The sequence below is a fragment of the Erithacus rubecula genome (genome assembly GCF_903797595.1).
Source record: "Erithacus rubecula genome assembly, chromosome: 20".
In the NCBI taxonomy this organism is placed as follows: domain Eukaryota; kingdom Metazoa; phylum Chordata; class Aves; order Passeriformes; family Muscicapidae; genus Erithacus; species Erithacus rubecula.
The window spans coordinates 10,728,323-10,742,493 of NC_136672.1; the positions used below are offsets into that span (position 1 = coordinate 10,728,323).

Sequence of the window (14,171 nt, forward strand, 5' to 3'; positions counted from 1 at the left end):
AATCCCCCTGGCAGTAGCGCCCCGGGCAATGTCCCCGTGCATCGGGTGTACCCAGTGCTGCCTTCCCAGTTACACCAGCGCCGAACTGGTGTGACACTGGAGGAGGGGCCGTGCCCTGCCAGCCTGTCCGCAGCTGCCAGCAGAGGGCAGGGATGGGACACCGAGGAGCTGGCACAGCCGGGACAGGGAGCTGGCACCCCCAGACCCCAAACCAGCCTTGCCGCCACCCTAATTCCCTGTAAGGTCCTTAGCGTAATCCCCCAAAACCGCCCGGCCTTTCCGCTCGGATTCGCGAGAGGGGACAGGACAGACCCAGGGGGTGCCCCGTGCAGGGGGATCAGGACCTCAGCTGGCTCCTGGCAGGGCACAGAGACACCCCCAAGTCCCACCAGACCCCCCCGCCCACACCGAGCCCTGGCTGTGCCCGCACTGAGGTGCGGATGGGGCGCAGCCTTTGCCCCCAGGGTGTGGGGCTGACCCACTCACAGACCCAGCCTGTCCCCGCACCCGAGTCATTGTGCGGCGGGGACAGACCCCGCCGGGGATGTCACCTCATCCCAGGCCGGATCCCTCGCGGGGGACAGGGTTAAATCCCGACCCGGTGGCGCGAGAGGTACCTGGGAGGTTCTCGCTCCATTAATTCTGGCACGTGAGGAGAGCAGAACCGGGAAGGGATTAGTTATTAACCCGACCGCGGGCAGGGGCTGAGGGGCTGAGGGGCCGCGGGGCGGGGGGCTCGGCTGCCTCGGGAACCCTCGGCGGGAGCTCCGGGATTGCCACCGTCCCCCCCTCCCGATTGCCAGCGGCCCCCCTGTGCCAACCGGTGCGTATTTACTTGGCAAAGGAGGTGGAAATGTGCTGACGGCGTCCGCCGGAGCGAGGGAACGGCTCCGAGCCCCGGCCGGAGCGGAGGGAGGCTCTGGGAGGGCAGCAGGGACCCCCGACTCCGGGTCCTGCTCTCGCCTTGCCGAGGGGAGCGGGGGTTCAGCCAGCCGTGCCACCGTGCCAACCGTGCCAGCCGTGCCAACCGTGCCAGCCGTGCCAGCCGTGCCAGCCGCGCGTCCCTGCGGCTCCCGAGGAAAGGTAAGCCTGGAAAAAATGCGCCCGGCGTGCTGATGTTTTCGGATAGAGCCTGGCCAGGGTCCAGGTCCCGGTGCTGAGCGACATCGCAGCCCCTCACTGTGGCCTCTGTGCTGGAAGGACCAGTTCTGCCCAGTTCCAGCGCTGGGATGGCGGTTCCAAGCCCACCCAGAGCACCGGGAGCTGGGATCGGGCTCTGCCCGTGCCGAGAGGTCAGGGCCAGGGATTCGCCGCCCCGATAGGAAACCGAGGGCAACACATGGTGGGCATCACCCCCAGTGACCCCACAGCCTGTTGGGGTCTTTCTGTAGGACTTTTGAAAACGCCAGGAGCAAGCAATTGGGGTTGGAAACGCCGGCAGGGTCCCTATGGGAAAAGGGAGGGGAAAACGCGCACAGGGGGTGGAACATGAGGGTCTCCGTGGGAAAGGGGGCTGAAATCACCCGCCGTGGGGGGATGGGGGGGATCCCGTGGGAAGGGGAGGAGGAAATCACCCGCCGGTGGGGGACACAAAGGCGAACGCTGCGCGGCGGCGGGGCAGCCTCGGCGGGACGGACGGCTGCCGGTGGCCCCACGGGGGGTCACGGGGGTCTCGTGCTGACTCAGCAGCCGGGAAAGCCTCCGGCGGAAGGAAGCAGCCGGTGGAGAGGCCGGGCTGCGGTGTGGGGGCGGCAGGACAAGCGGCCTCCGCTCCCGGCACCGCTTATCCAAGGCTGAGCCTTTCGCGGCTGCCCAGCCCTGGAGCCTGCGCTCCAAATCCCCGGGGAAACTGAGGCACGAGGGATGCAGAGCCCGTCGCCTGCTCTGGGATGATCCAATCTCAAAAAGCATCCCGAAGCCAAAGGATCCTTAGGCAGAGGGCGGGAGGGTGGCGGTGGCGCTGAGCCTGGACACACCGTCCTGTCCCCGGGGGCTCCGGCGGGCGCCGCTCCTTGTGCCACGGCCGCCGCCGGTTCCGGTGGGATCCGGTCCTGCCGCTGGCGGCTCTGCTGCCCTTTCTCCCAGGATTGTTTTCATCCCGGCCTGGATTGGGGCAGGCCCCGCCGGAGGCACATTGAACTTTCCTCTGCATCCTTCACCCTCTTGCTTCACCCTCCCGAAATAGCAGCGCCTGCCTGAAACCTCTCCGAGGGCTGGCGGGGCCCCCGGGGTGCCCCAAATGTCCCAGGGCTTTTCCCCATCCCCAGCGATGAATGGGGTGATTGTGGGGTGCCTATCCCAACTCCAGGGTCGCGGCCACCCCCGTCGGGACAGGGACCACCAAACCCTGCCAGTGCCCCGAGCTGGGGCTGCCCTGCTCCCCGGCCCTCTGCAGAAAGGGCTTTTCTGGGGTTTCTCTGAGGTTTTCTGGGTCCTGCTGCCTTGCCAAGGACTCCGGCTTTATCCATCAGCTGACATTCCTGCGGGAGGCCCCTCCAGGCCGGTTATCCTTACACGGTGGGGCCGCCTGTGGAGCGCCACTCCCGCTCCCACCCCAGAGCCCACCGGAGGTGGAAGATCCCTTGTGGGTGACACAGACCCCGCTGCTCCGTCCCTTGTCCCCTGAGGGTCTTTCTTAATGTGCAGCGCTCAGCAGGGCCGGGCTGAGACCCCCAGACTCATCACACCGATGGCCAGGTGGGGTCCCTCCTCTTCCTCCCCTCCCAGTGCGGGCTCTTTTCCCCCAGCAGCCCCCTCCGTGCCCCGGTGCGGCGGGGCAGGTCCCGGCCGGCCCCAGTCGCGCTCCCGGGGCTGAGCCGCACCTCGGGGAGGGGCCGGGCCAGGCAGGCGCACGGTGCGGCGGCACCGGGGCTGGCTCGGCTCGGCTCGGCTCGGCACGGGGGGAGCGGAGCGCCGGGCACCGGGGGCTGCGGCCGGTGAGCGAGGCGGGGGAGGTGGGGACGAGTCCTACGGGACCGGGGGGCACCGGCAGCGCCGACGGGAAGAGACCGGGACCGGGACCGAGAGCCGTCCGCCCCCGCAGCTCCTCCGGCCGGAGGGCTGGGGGCGGCTCCGGCGGAGTTTCGGGGCCAGGACCGGGCAGGAGCGCCGGGAAACACCGGGACGGTGCGGGATAGGGGTGCGGGAGGAGCGGGCGGGGGGAAACCGGCGGGAGGGGCAGGGGAAGCGGGACGGGAGTGCGGCGGGACCGGGCCGGGGGAGCGGGGGAAGCCGGCGGGCGATGCGAGGGACCGGGAGGGGTTGCGGGAGGAGCAGAAGTGGGGGCGCGGGAGCAGCAGCGGGGAGCGCGGGGAAAACCGGGGGAAAAATGCTGGGGTACCGGGCTGGAGGTGTGGGGGAAACCGGGCTGGGGGACACGTTGGGAACCGGAGGTGGCAGAACTCCTGGAAGCCGCGGGCACCGGGACTCAGTCCCAGCGCGGTGCTGCGGGTCCCCGTCCCGGACCTGGGGGGTGCCCAGTTTGAGGCGCCCCTCGGGGGACCGAGGCTCCCGGCCCCGGCATGTCCTCTTGATTTCCTCCCCCAGCAGCGAGGCTGCAGCTTCCTCGCTGCCTCCTCTTCCCCGTGCCCACCGTGGGGTAGCAGGAATGGGGTGGACACAGTGGGGACAGGGACTGGGACCCTGTGCCATGCTGTGCTGTGCCGTGCCAGGCTGCAGCTGCCTACGTGCCAGCAGGCTGGACATGCAACCTGCACTGGGCTGGTGCCCAAAGCCAGAGGGAAGTGGGACGGGAGAAGTGGAAAGGGGAACGCGGTGACACGGAGGGATAAGGCAAGGGGACAGCCCTGTGCCCCAGTATCACCTCTGCCATCTGGTCTGGGCTAACATTTGGTGTTCCTGGGAAGCTGTCAGGGGTTGGAGGAAGGAATCAGAACAGCTCCAGAGAATTCCCATGTTGTGAGGGATCATGTGTGGCACTGAGGGGCTGAGCCCCTCCTCAGCAGCCACCAACCTCCAGGCGAGATGGGGACGTGTGGCTGCCTGGTCCCATCTGCAGCTCCCTGGGCGTGTTGGATGAGCTCAGCTGGTCCAGCAGGGCAGAGCTTCCCAGGACCCCCCTGCTCACCATGGGATGCATACTGGGGACCACAGGCAGGGATGCTCCGAGCTGGGATCTGACCCCCATCCCCAGTGCCTGTGCCCTGACCCCGCTGTGTCCCACAGGGTCCCTGGATGCCACGGTGCAGGATGGGCACCACGGCCGTGCTGCTGGCCCTGCTCCCCACGGCCACTGCACAGCCCACACCACCCCCGGGCTGCGGCCACCACCTCTCCTCCCTCTACTACAACCTCTGTGACCTCTCTGCGGGCTGGGGCATCGGGGTGGAAGCAGTGGCCAGCCTCGGTGTGGTGACCACCTTCGTGCTCACCATCGTCCTGGTGGCCAGCCTGCCCTTCGTGCAGGACCACCAGAAGAAGAGCCTGGTGGCCACGCAGGTTTTCTTCCTTGTGGGCACTTTCGGGCTCTTCTGTCTGACCTTCGATTTCATCGTGGGGCCGGATTTCTCCACCTGCACCTCGCGCCGCTTCCTCTTCGGCGTCCTCTTCGGCATCTGCTTCTCCTGCCTGCTGGCGCACGCCGTGGCTCTCAACTTCCTGGCGCGGCGCAACCGGGCGCCGCGGGGCTGGGTGACGCTGGCGGTGGCCCTGTCCCTCGCCTCGGTCGAGGTCATCATCAACACCGAGTGGCTCATCATCACGGTGGCTCGGGGAGAGGGCGGCCCCGCAGACCCCTGCCAGCTGGCGGACGCTGACTTCGTCATGGCGCTCATCTACGTCATGTCTCTGCTGGTGGCGGCTTTTGGCACGGCCTGCCCGACCCTCTGCGGCCGCTACGGCCGCTGGCGCAAGCACGGCGCCTTCATCCTGGCCACCACCGGGCTGTCCGTGGCCATCTGGCTGGCGTGGACCATCATGTACTTGTACGGGAACCAGCGCGCCGGCCACAAGCCCGGCTGGGATGACCCCGCACTGGCCATCGCGCTGGTCTGTAACGCCGCCACCTTCCTGCTGCTCTACGTCATCCCCGAGGTGACACATGTGACACGGCACAGCCCCGAGCAGGCCTTCGAGGACGATGGCTACCCCACACGTGGGGTGGGCTACGAGACCATCCTCAAGGAGCAGAAGTCGCAGAGCATGTTCGTGGAGAACAAGGCGTTCTCCATGGATGAGCCATCCTTTGGTAGGCACCAGGGCTCACCAGGGACCCTCTCTGGGTCTGCCAGCGGGCACTGTCCTCCTGGGGACCCTGGGGGATGTCCCCATGGGGGATGGCAGCAGTGGGGGGGGTGATGAGACGTCTGGCAGTGACCTGCCCGGCACTGGCGCCTGCTGCTGTTGTGGCTCCCCAGAACTGGGCGGGCTGGGTGTACCAGTTTGGGCTGAGCCCAGCAGCCGCAGGGAACTCCCTGCCTGGCGTGGGGTGCCCGCGGCTCCTGCCCCTCCGCCCCAGGCCCACGAGACCCTGCAATAACACGGGGTGGTGACAGTCCCAGTGGGTATCGTGGGCGGGCACGCCAGGTGTCTGCACCCCACGGGGGAGGGAGGGTCCCCCTGAGCAGCACCTGCACCCCAGAGACCCTACAATAACAAGCCGTGGGCAGGCAGCAGCGATGCCATCCCTGGGGACAGGAGTGTCCTGCGGGAAAGGCACAGAGCTGCTGAGTCAGCTCGTTAAAGCTGCTAACAAGATACAGGGAGCCCCAGTGGGGTGGCAGTGGCTCCGTGGTGACTGTCCCTGTGTCTCAGCAGCCAAGAAGCCGATTTCCCCATACAGTGGCTACAATGGACAGCTGCTGACCAGCGTCTACCAGCCCACAGAGATGGCTCTGATGCATAAAGGGACGGTGAGTGTGACACCAGGGCTGGCCACATCTGCCAGGAGTGACGGGCATGGGTGTGGGTGGGGGCCCCTCCTGTGACCCCCAATGGCTGATGTAATGGGGTGGGGACCTCCCAAGCCTTCCACCCGTGGGGCTGGGGTGTTCCCAGTGCTGTGACCTTCCTCCCCCGTGTCTGTCCCTCAGAACGAAGGTCCCTACGACGTGATCCTGCCCCGTGCCTCCACCAGCCCCATGCCCGGCAGTGCCAGCTCCACACTCCGAGCCGAGGACGCCTTCGCGGCGCAGTCCCGGCACTGCAGCATCCCGAGGGACACCCGCAGCTGCCAGGTGGGTGAACGGTGGCTGCAGCAGGGGCAAAGTCCTGCCCTGCCATGGTAACGGCACCCAGAGCTCCCCCCGGTGGGTCACATGTCCGTGGTGCCGGTGCCACCGCAGTGTCACCGCAGTGCCACCCTGCTCTGCCCGCAGGTGCAGTCCCCGTACAGCAGGAACCGGTGGTGACGCCCCCCTGACGCGGCTCCCGCAGCCCCGGCACGGCCGCGGCCCCTCCGTCCCGCTCCCCAGGGCTCGCCGAGCCTCATCCCACCCCGATGAGTCAATCCCACCCTGGCTGGCAGCCAGAGCTGGTTCCTGCCCGTGGCATTCCTGGATGCAGCCCCCGAGCCAGCGCTCCCACCCTCCCATCCCACCTGGCCATGGACCCCCACGTCCCTGCCTCAAGGACCGGCTCCTGTGGGGACACCCCCTGTTGTCGCCTCGCTGCCTTTGTGATGCACAGACACCCCAACTTCCCCGGGCCGTGGACCCTGCAAAGCTGGGGAGCCCCTGGGACCCTCAGCACCGAGCCCCCGGCCCCACATTGACCCCCTCCAGCCTTGGGCACCCCAAGCTGAGCTGGCCCCAGGCCACTGCAGGGCACAAGGGCACACGAAGCTGTCCCCATCTCTGCCTCCTTCTGTTCCTGTTTCCCCATTTCTGGGCAGGGGGTCTGCTGGGGACCCAGGGGATCAGTGCCTTGCTGGGGCTGGGGACCAGCCCCCCACAGCCCTGGCAAACTTCTCGGTGCCTTCCCCCCTCGGGGCTCGGGGACCCCTGCAGGGAGTGGGGAGGGAGCTGGGCCCCTCTCCCTCCTTGTGGCTTTCTCTGTCAAATTTCCTTTTTTTCAGGTCACCCCAATAAAGGTGGTTTTTCCTACGATGCTGTCACAGGTGGGCTGTGATGGGGGTCCCAGGTGCCCACAATCCCACCAGCTGCTCCCACGGGCTTTGCTTCGTGCCCCCATTTAGGGGAGTGACAGGGAGTATTTGGGGGGGCTCTGGGCAGGGTCCTCAGCACCCCCATCCCCCCATCCCTGGGCAGGGATCCCGTGGGCAGATGGTGCCGGGCAGGAGGTGGCACAGCACGGAGGACGTGCCAAGGTCGTGGTGGTTTTCCCGCTCGGATTGCCTTCCCCTCCACAGCCATTCCTCCTCCTCCGGGCAGGAAGCCTGCGGCCAGCAGCGCCATGAATTATTCAGGGCTGGAATGGCTCCGTGGGGGCAGCGGGTGACCCGGTCTCCTTGAGCTGGAGCCGGGATGGCGGCGCTGGGGCTGCCCGGTGGGTGTCCGCACAAGGGACACGCAGCGGGAGCGTGGCACTCACCCTGTCCCCCCGCCTGTGCCTTCAGCTGGCACAAGCCCAGGGCTCCGGGGACACGGCTGAGGGTGTTTGCAGCAGGATACGGCCGTGCCCCCCGGGCTGTGCTGCGTCACCCGTGTTTACCTGCCACCTGTGTTTACCTGGTGCCGAGCGGCAGCGGGGACATTGCCCAGCAGCACCAGGCACTCGGTGTCACCCGGGCCACTGTCACCACAACACGCCCTCCCCGCGGCCGCGGGCACCGCATGGCACAGCGCGTGATCCCCCAAAGGCACCTCCACCTTCCCTGGGGACACTCTGGGCACAGCAAAGCCACCCGAAAAACGAGGTGCAGAGACCGCGGCGTGCAGGGGACAGCGGAGCGGCCCCGCGGCCGTGCCCAGCCCCTCCGGAAGAGCGGGATCCCACCGGCCCCGCCAGCGCCGGCCGCAGCGCGGGGCGGCCCCGCTCCAACAGGGAACGCTTTGTGCCGCCGGGGCCGCGGAACAGCGGCGCCTTTGTCCGGCCAGGTGAGGCAGACACGGCTGCGCCCAGCCCGGAGCAGCCCCGGAGCCTCCTCGGAGCCGGGGGCTGCCCGGGGGGATGGCAGGGTGGTGGCAGGTGGCACCGAAGTGGTGGCAGCACAGCTGGCACCGGGGTCACCGTGACCAGGGCCAGGCGGGGACACGAGCAGTGATGCCAAGGGCAGGGCTGTGTGTGGCTGCAGCCCTGGGGCTCAAGCAGGGTCACCAACAGTGACAATAGAGGCAAGTGACACCGTGCAGGTGAGTCCTGTGGCACGCTCCATGTCACCAGCACTGCCTCACTGTCCTCCCAGCGGGCTGGGCTGGCCAGGCACTGGGGTCTCCTCATGGCTGAGGGGCTCCTGCCCCCACCAGAGCCCTGCCAGAGCCAGCCTGTGACGTGCCTGGGGCTGCCACCTGCCAGCACAGCAGTGTCCCTAAGGATTCCCTAAGGAATTGGGAGCACAGACACGCCCACACTCAGCTCCCACTGGCACTTTTTACTCCGAGCAGCTCCGTGGCACCGCAGGGACCCCACTCCAGCGCTGAGCCGTGGAGTGAGGAGCCGTGGGAAGCCCCAGGGCTCAGCAGTGACACAAGAGCATCAGGGCAATGTCCCCCAAGCGCCGAGTCCTCAGCCAGGACCGGCCCGGGCGCGCTCCCGCTGCAGCTGTTTGCGCCTCTGGAGCTCCCTGTAGGCCTGGATGACGCGCAGCCGCTCCTCCTGCAGGATGCGCTGGCGAGCCATCGACACCACGGGGGGCACGGGGGGCACGGGGGACACGGGGGGCACGGGGGACGCCCGGCCCCGGCCCAGGCGAGGCGTCAGGAGGAGCTGCTTCCGTCCAGCCTGCAGCAGAGATGGAGCAGCTCAGGGATGAAGGGTGAGACACGGGCTGCACTCCAAGGAGCTGTCACTGGCTCACTGAGGCCACTGCCACTGTCTCAAGGGGAGGGTGGCATTGTCCCCAGAGCTCACCTGCTCGGCAGGAGCCTGTCCCCTGGGCCGTGAGGTGATGGTGGGTGGCTGTGTCACCACCTCTCCGAATGGCACCGTGTCTGCAAGTGAAGCCAGAGTCAGGGTCAGTGGAAGACCCTCGGGGTGCCCAGCCCAGCTCCTCCCCACGGGTTGGGGGTCACTTCAGCCCCCTTACTCCATTCCCACCTTGGAACAGGCTCTTCTCCAGCATGTCCTCCTTCTTCTCCTCCTTCTTATTCCGTGCTTTTTCCAGCTTCCTTTTCTGAAACCTGAAGAGCCACATTACAGGCGAGGCTCAGGAGCAGACAGGGAGCAAGGAATGAGTCCCTACCCCACGGCACCCCCCAAATCCCACAGCTTTCCCCCCAGGAGGGTGAAGCAGGCTTGTGGCTCTGTTCCAAGAGATCCACCCCCATGGCCTTGCTCTCACTCTTTTTTCCTTTTGGACTTCTCTGGAGCCGTCGCCTCCTTCTCAGGCTCCCTCTGGAGCTGGTTGTCCGTGAGGAAGAGGAGGCGCTGCACCTCCTGCTCCATGCGGCAGATGTAAGAACGCTCCGACTCCCCCTTGCCCCTCTGGAACTTGGGCACTGCCCTGTCCCCCGAGGCCTTGAGGCCCTTGGACTCCTGCTGCTGCTTCTTCTCTAGGAGAGACAGGAGACATTTCTGCAGGGGTGACACCACGGGGGTCCCTCCAGCTGGCAGAGCATGGGAGGGACATCCCCAGAGGGAGGAGGATGTGCCATGGCAGGATCCAGGCACGCCATGGGCTCCTGGGCCAGGCTGTGGCCACCTGCTCGGGCCACCTGTGTGTCCCACCTGCCACCTGCCTCCTGCCAGGGTCTGGGCGCTTCAGGGCCTCGCGGCCCCGCATGAGCTCCCGCAGGCGGAACGGGATCTCCTGCTCCTCAGGGTGTTTGGGCTTCATGTTGTCCTTCTTCTCCTTCCTGGGGAAAACGAGAACAGTGACAGGACACCGGGGAAGCACCGGGACCCAGGCACCGGGACCCAGGCACCGGGACCCAGGCAATGGGACACCGGGACCCAGGCACCGGGACCCAGGCACCGGGACCCAGGCAATGGGACACCGGGACCCAGGCACCGGGATCCAGCCAATGGAACACCGGGATCCAGGCACTGGGACACCGGGATCCAGGTACGAAAAGATGCTGGGATTTGAGCACAGTGGGAAACTGAGACTCAGGCATGGCTGGACACCGGGACCGAGGCATGGGGGACATCAGGGTCAGCACGGGCAGACATCGGGACCGGGCACGGTCCCGATCAGGACGCAGATGCCGAGAACGGGACCCCGACACCCCGCGGGGGTCCAGCTCATAAATAGGGAGCGATCCCGATTGGATCCAGCGGGCACTGACCTGATGCGCAGCGGGACAGCCGGTCCACGTCCCGCTTTCTGTCCCGGTCCCGCTTTCTGTCCCGGTCCCGGTCCCCGACCCTGTTTCGGTCCCGATCCTGGTCTCTGTCCCTGTTTCGGTCCCGATCCCGGTCTCTGTCCTTGTCCCCGTCCCGATCCCGGTTTTTGTCGCGGTCCCCGGGCCGGTTTCTGTCCCTGTCCCCGTCCCGGTCCCCGGGCCATGGTTCCGCCACTCCTCATGTGGCCGTTCCGCCGCCACTTCCGGATTTTTGGCCACGCCCCCTACCGCTTATTGGTCCGATCTCCCCCACAACTCCCGCCTTGCTGAGTTCAGCGGGCTGTCATTGGCTGGGAGAGCTGTCACTCAGAACGAGGGCGGAGCCAAGGCCTGCGGCCGGATGCTGCTGCGGGGGGCGCGGGGGCTGGCGGGGGCGCGCCGGGGGGTGAGCGGGACAGCGGGGGGACAACGGGGGGACACGGGAGGGGCAAAGAGGTGCTGCGTGTGAGATCTGAGCGAGGACGGGGGGACAAGGGGGAGCTGTGGCGTCATGGGGGGTTTGGGACAAGGGGGATGAGGGGGAGATGAGGGGACAAGGGTGTGTTGGGGATGGGGTGAGGGGGGTACAAGGGGTGCGGAGCAGGAATTGGGGGTGTTGGAAGGGGGAGATGGCGGTGCTGGGATTGGGGTACACTGGGGTTCCTGTGGCTGAGTTGGGGGTGTTGGGATTGGGGTACACTGGGGTTCCTGTGGCTGAGTTGGGGTGCTGGAATTGGGGTACAGGGGTTCCTGTGGCTGAATTGGGGTGCTGGGAGGGGGATTGGGGTACACTGGGGTTCCTGTGGCTGAGTTGGGGTTCGTGGGATTGGGGTACACTGGGGTTCCTGTGGCTGAATTGGGGTGCTGGAATTGGGGTACACTGGGGTTCCTGTGGCTGAGTTGGGGTTCGTGGGATTGGGGTACACTGGGGTTCCTGTGGCTGAATTGGGGTGCTGGGGATTGGGGTACAGGGGTTCCTGTGGCTGAATTGGGGTGCTGGGGATTGGGGTACAGGGGTTCCTGTGGCTGAATTGGGGGTGCAGCAGTGCCCCCCAAGACTGGCACCAGCACCGGGATCTCCTCTTCCCCTGCAGCCCCCAAACAGCCCCAGAGAAGGGGTCCCACTCCCCCACCCCACCAACCCCTGCAGCCCCCGGGGGCATTCGGACACTGCAGCAAAGTCCAGCGGCACCTCGGACACTGCAGGAGGGGACAGCGGGACAGTCATCCCTACCGGTGACAGGGGGGACCCTCCTGCAGCCCCCCCGGTGCCCCCCCCGCCCACCCACTGCTGCGGGACCGGCTGCCCCAGCTGTGTGTGGGTGTCCTACGTGGAGGAGCTGCTGCAGCGGCACCGGGACGGCGGAGCCCGGGCACTGGCGGCCCTGGAGCAGCACGTGCAGGATGAGAACATCAAAATGATCCTCAGGATGGAGATCAGGCTGCGTGCCAGGAAGGAATGAGCCTCCCACAACGATGGGAGACACCCCTGGGGTGGCAGGATCCGGACTTGGGTTGTTTATAGTGCTTGTTGTGTGCTGAGCACGGGATCCCGGGGGTGTCAGGCGAGGTCGGGTCACCTCCTGTCTCAGAGGGAGCTGCCCTTGGGGACAGGAGGTGGCTCAGGCCTGTGCTGAGCCCTGGATTTCCCAGAGCTGGCTGCTGTGTCCTCCCCAGCGTGACAAATCCCTGCCAAGGGCAGGCTGGGGCTCCTCCTCCTCCTGTGCTCCCAGCTGGAATTTAAGCACCTTGGGGGGATTTTCAGCACCTTGGCCATGCCCTGGTGATGGGGAGGGCTGGGGGGCAGTGCCAGACCCCTCCCCACTGGCACCACAAAGCCTCTTAGGGGGGAGGGCTGGGGGAGGCAGCGTGTGGCAGCAAGCACGTGGGGAGCAGCAGCCTCAAGTCAAGGACATTGTCCCTGTCCCTGGTGTCACATCCTGCCAGGCTCCTCTCCAAGGTGCCTTTTCTGCCTCTATCTTAAATCCCCATAAATTTGTCCCAAACCCCCCCCCTCCATCCTGGGGGGTTCACAGCCACTGAGACTCACACAGACCCCCCACATCATCCCAGGACAAGGTCCTCAAGAAGCCACCAAGCCCTCAAGTGTCACTCACTAATGAACCCTAATTAACAGTCAGGCTCTGCTCTCTGCCAGGGAAGTAGGTGGTTCTCCATGGAAAACACTCCTGGATCCCTTTAATCCTATTTGTTAGAGCCCAACTAATTGCAATTAGTGGCAGGGGCTGAAGTTCAATTAAAGTGTGCTGAGATTAGTCTGTTTTTAATTGCTTTAGTGCTGGATTAGGGAAGCTTTGGAGTGACACCAGGTGTGGGCAGGGGCTGCTGGACCAGGACCCCCACCCAGGCTGGGATGGAGACTGGAATGGGGCTCCCATCACTCTCTTTGGGATCAGGGGACACTGGGGGAATCTCTGTGGGAATGGGATCCACTGCCCACCCAGCCCAGTCAGGGCTAATCCTGACACCTCCTCCTCCCCAGAGCAGGGGAAGGACACTGGATTACCCCTGGGGAAAGAAGGGAGGTCAATAATCCTATTACCCCCGGGTAGGATAAATCTCCCTCCCTGAAAAGCCCCCCAGACCATCCCTGGGCTGCAGGACAGAGGGAGCAGCTCTGGAATCGTGGGACTGTGAGTCAGGGATTCGGGGCTGGGAGGGGATGTGGGGTTGCTTTGCTGCTCTTCCTGCACCCAGAATCATCCAGGAGCAGTTCCCTGGGTTGGGTCCTTGTTCCCAGGGTCCCAAATCCCTTGTGCTGGGCTTCTGCCACAAAATTCCCACTCCTGGTGCTGTGGGCCATCCTCTGCTCCCCCTTCCCAGCTTGGGGTACCCCAAAACCCTGGCACAGCCCTGTGAGGGCCATGGGAGGGTCCTGGCAGTGTCCTGGGGAGTCCCCAGGTTGTGTGGGGTGGGACAGGGGAGGAAGGAGCAGCAGCAGCCCTGGAGCCCCCGGGATTCCCTTCCCTGCCTTTGGGGATTAATGCTGAGCCAGCATTGTGGGGAGGGGGCTCTGCAGGGCCCGGGGGGGGCACGGGGTGGGAGGAGAAGCTGGTGCCCCCCTTTATTTCCCTGCAGAGGGTGTAGGAGCCGCAGGGACTGCGGTGAGCCGGGGCTGCAGCCCCCCACAGCCATGAGCCTGGAGCCCCCCAAACCGGAGCTGAAATCGGCCACCAGGGTCACCGGGGGTCCCGCCACTCCCCGCAAGGGACCCCCCAAGTTCAAGCAGAGACAGACCAGGCAGTTCAAGAGCAAACCCCCCAAAAAGGGGGTGCAGGGGTGAGTGGGGAAGGGCCCTGGGATTGGGGGGGGGGGTCCTGCCTGGGGTCAGGCCAGACAATTCCTCTTTCCTTGCAGGTTTGGTGACGACATCCCAGGCATGGAGGGGCTGGGAACAGGTATGGGAATGCCACCCCTTTGGCAGCGGGGGGGCAGGGGCTGTGGGGGTCACAGTGCCACAACCTCTGTCCCCTCTCTCCTCAGACATCACTGTCATCTGTCCCTGGGAAGCCTTCAGCCACCTGGAGCTGCACGAGCTGGCTCAGTATGGGATCATTTAGGATTTTGGCAGGCTCACCCACCCTGTAGTGCTGTGTAGGTCAAGGCCCCCCTGCCTGTGCTGGGGGGGCTCAGCTTGGAAAAATTCTCATTAAACCCAAATGAGCTCAGGAGTGAGTGTTGTGGGCTGGGGAGGAGGGAAAGCGGCTCCCACATCCTGGGGTGGGATGGGCAGGACACAGATGGGGTCAG

The 14,171-nt window shown here is 66.1% G+C and overlaps 3 protein-coding genes across 11 annotated transcripts; 2 read left to right on the forward strand and 1 right to left on the reverse strand.

Annotated features, from left to right (window-relative positions):
* The first annotated feature begins 659 nt into the window (after nucleotides 1–659).
* Nucleotides 660–7,062, forward strand: GPRC5C (G protein-coupled receptor class C group 5 member C). 9 transcript variants are annotated; one of them, XM_079323259.1, is made up of 5 exons: nucleotides 660–823; nucleotides 4,186–5,206; nucleotides 5,773–5,870; nucleotides 6,051–6,194; nucleotides 6,336–7,053. In XM_079323259.1, exons 2-5 carry the CDS (start codon nucleotides 4,195–4,197, stop codon nucleotides 6,366–6,368), a joined length of 1,287 nt encoding a protein of 428 aa, XP_079179385.1. In that variant the 5' UTR covers nucleotides 660–823; nucleotides 4,186–4,194; the 3' UTR covers nucleotides 6,369–7,053. The 9 variants fall into 9 exon arrangements, with proteins under 9 accessions (XP_079179385.1, XP_079179384.1, XP_079179388.1 ...); XM_079323258.1 differs by having other exon boundaries at nucleotides 673–1,083; XM_079323262.1 differs by having other exon boundaries at nucleotides 675–1,083; nucleotides 5,776–5,870; nucleotides 6,336–7,062.
* Nucleotides 7,063–8,511: 1,449 nt separating this feature from the next.
* On the reverse strand, nucleotides 8,512–10,639 carry CCDC137 (coiled-coil domain containing 137). Its single transcript, XM_079323271.1, has 6 exons — nucleotides 10,365–10,639; nucleotides 9,805–9,932; nucleotides 9,419–9,629; nucleotides 9,175–9,257; nucleotides 8,989–9,068; nucleotides 8,512–8,859 (listed from the first exon to the last, which is right to left on the reverse strand). The coding sequence occupies exons 1-6, from the start codon at nucleotides 10,601–10,603 to the stop codon at nucleotides 8,644–8,646; spliced, it is 957 nt and encodes a 318-aa protein (XP_079179397.1). The 5' UTR covers nucleotides 10,604–10,639; the 3' UTR covers nucleotides 8,512–8,643.
* Nucleotides 10,640–13,171: 2,532 nt separating this feature from the next.
* Nucleotides 13,172–14,089, forward strand: PDE6G (phosphodiesterase 6G). The gene is made up of 3 exons (XM_079323276.1): nucleotides 13,172–13,700; nucleotides 13,779–13,819; nucleotides 13,905–14,089. The coding sequence occupies exons 1-3, from the start codon at nucleotides 13,405–13,407 to the stop codon at nucleotides 13,979–13,981; spliced, it is 414 nt and encodes a 137-aa protein (XP_079179402.1). The 5' UTR covers nucleotides 13,172–13,404; the 3' UTR covers nucleotides 13,982–14,089.
* Nucleotides 14,090–14,171: the final 82 nt, after the last annotated feature.

Bases quoted from the DNA above. Each gene is read 5' to 3' on its own strand.
- CCDC137 (XM_079323271.1), bottom strand. From the start codon at position 10,603: ATGAGGAGTGGCGGAACCATGGCCCGGGGACCGGGACGGGGACAGGGA. The intron at 9,933-10,364 runs GTCAGTGCCCGC...CGTTTTCCCCAG, and splicing joins GCTGTCCCGCTGCGCATCAG to GAAGGAGAAGAAGGACAACA. The intron at 9,069-9,174 runs GTGGGAATGGAG...CTTCACTTGCAG, and splicing joins GGAGAAGAGCCTGTTCCAAG to ACACGGTGCCATTCGGAGAG.
- PDE6G (XM_079323276.1), top strand. From the start codon at position 13,405: ATGCTGAGCCAGCATTGTGGGGAGGGGGCTCTGCAGGGCCCGGGGGGG. The intron at 13,701-13,778 runs GTGAGTGGGGAA...CTTTCCTTGCAG, and splicing joins CCCAAAAAGGGGGTGCAGGG to GTTTGGTGACGACATCCCAG. The intron at 13,820-13,904 runs GTATGGGAATGC...CTCTCTCCTCAG, and splicing joins CATGGAGGGGCTGGGAACAG to ACATCACTGTCATCTGTCCC.
- GPRC5C (XM_079323255.1), top strand. From the start codon at position 1,230: ATGGCGGTTCCAAGCCCACCCAGAGCACCGGGAGCTGGGATCGGGCTC. The intron at 5,207-5,772 runs GTAGGCACCAGG...CCTGTGTCTCAG, and splicing joins CATGGATGAGCCATCCTTTG to CAGCCAAGAAGCCGATTTCC. The intron at 5,871-6,050 runs GTGAGTGTGACA...TCTGTCCCTCAG, and splicing joins CTCTGATGCATAAAGGGACG to AACGAAGGTCCCTACGACGT.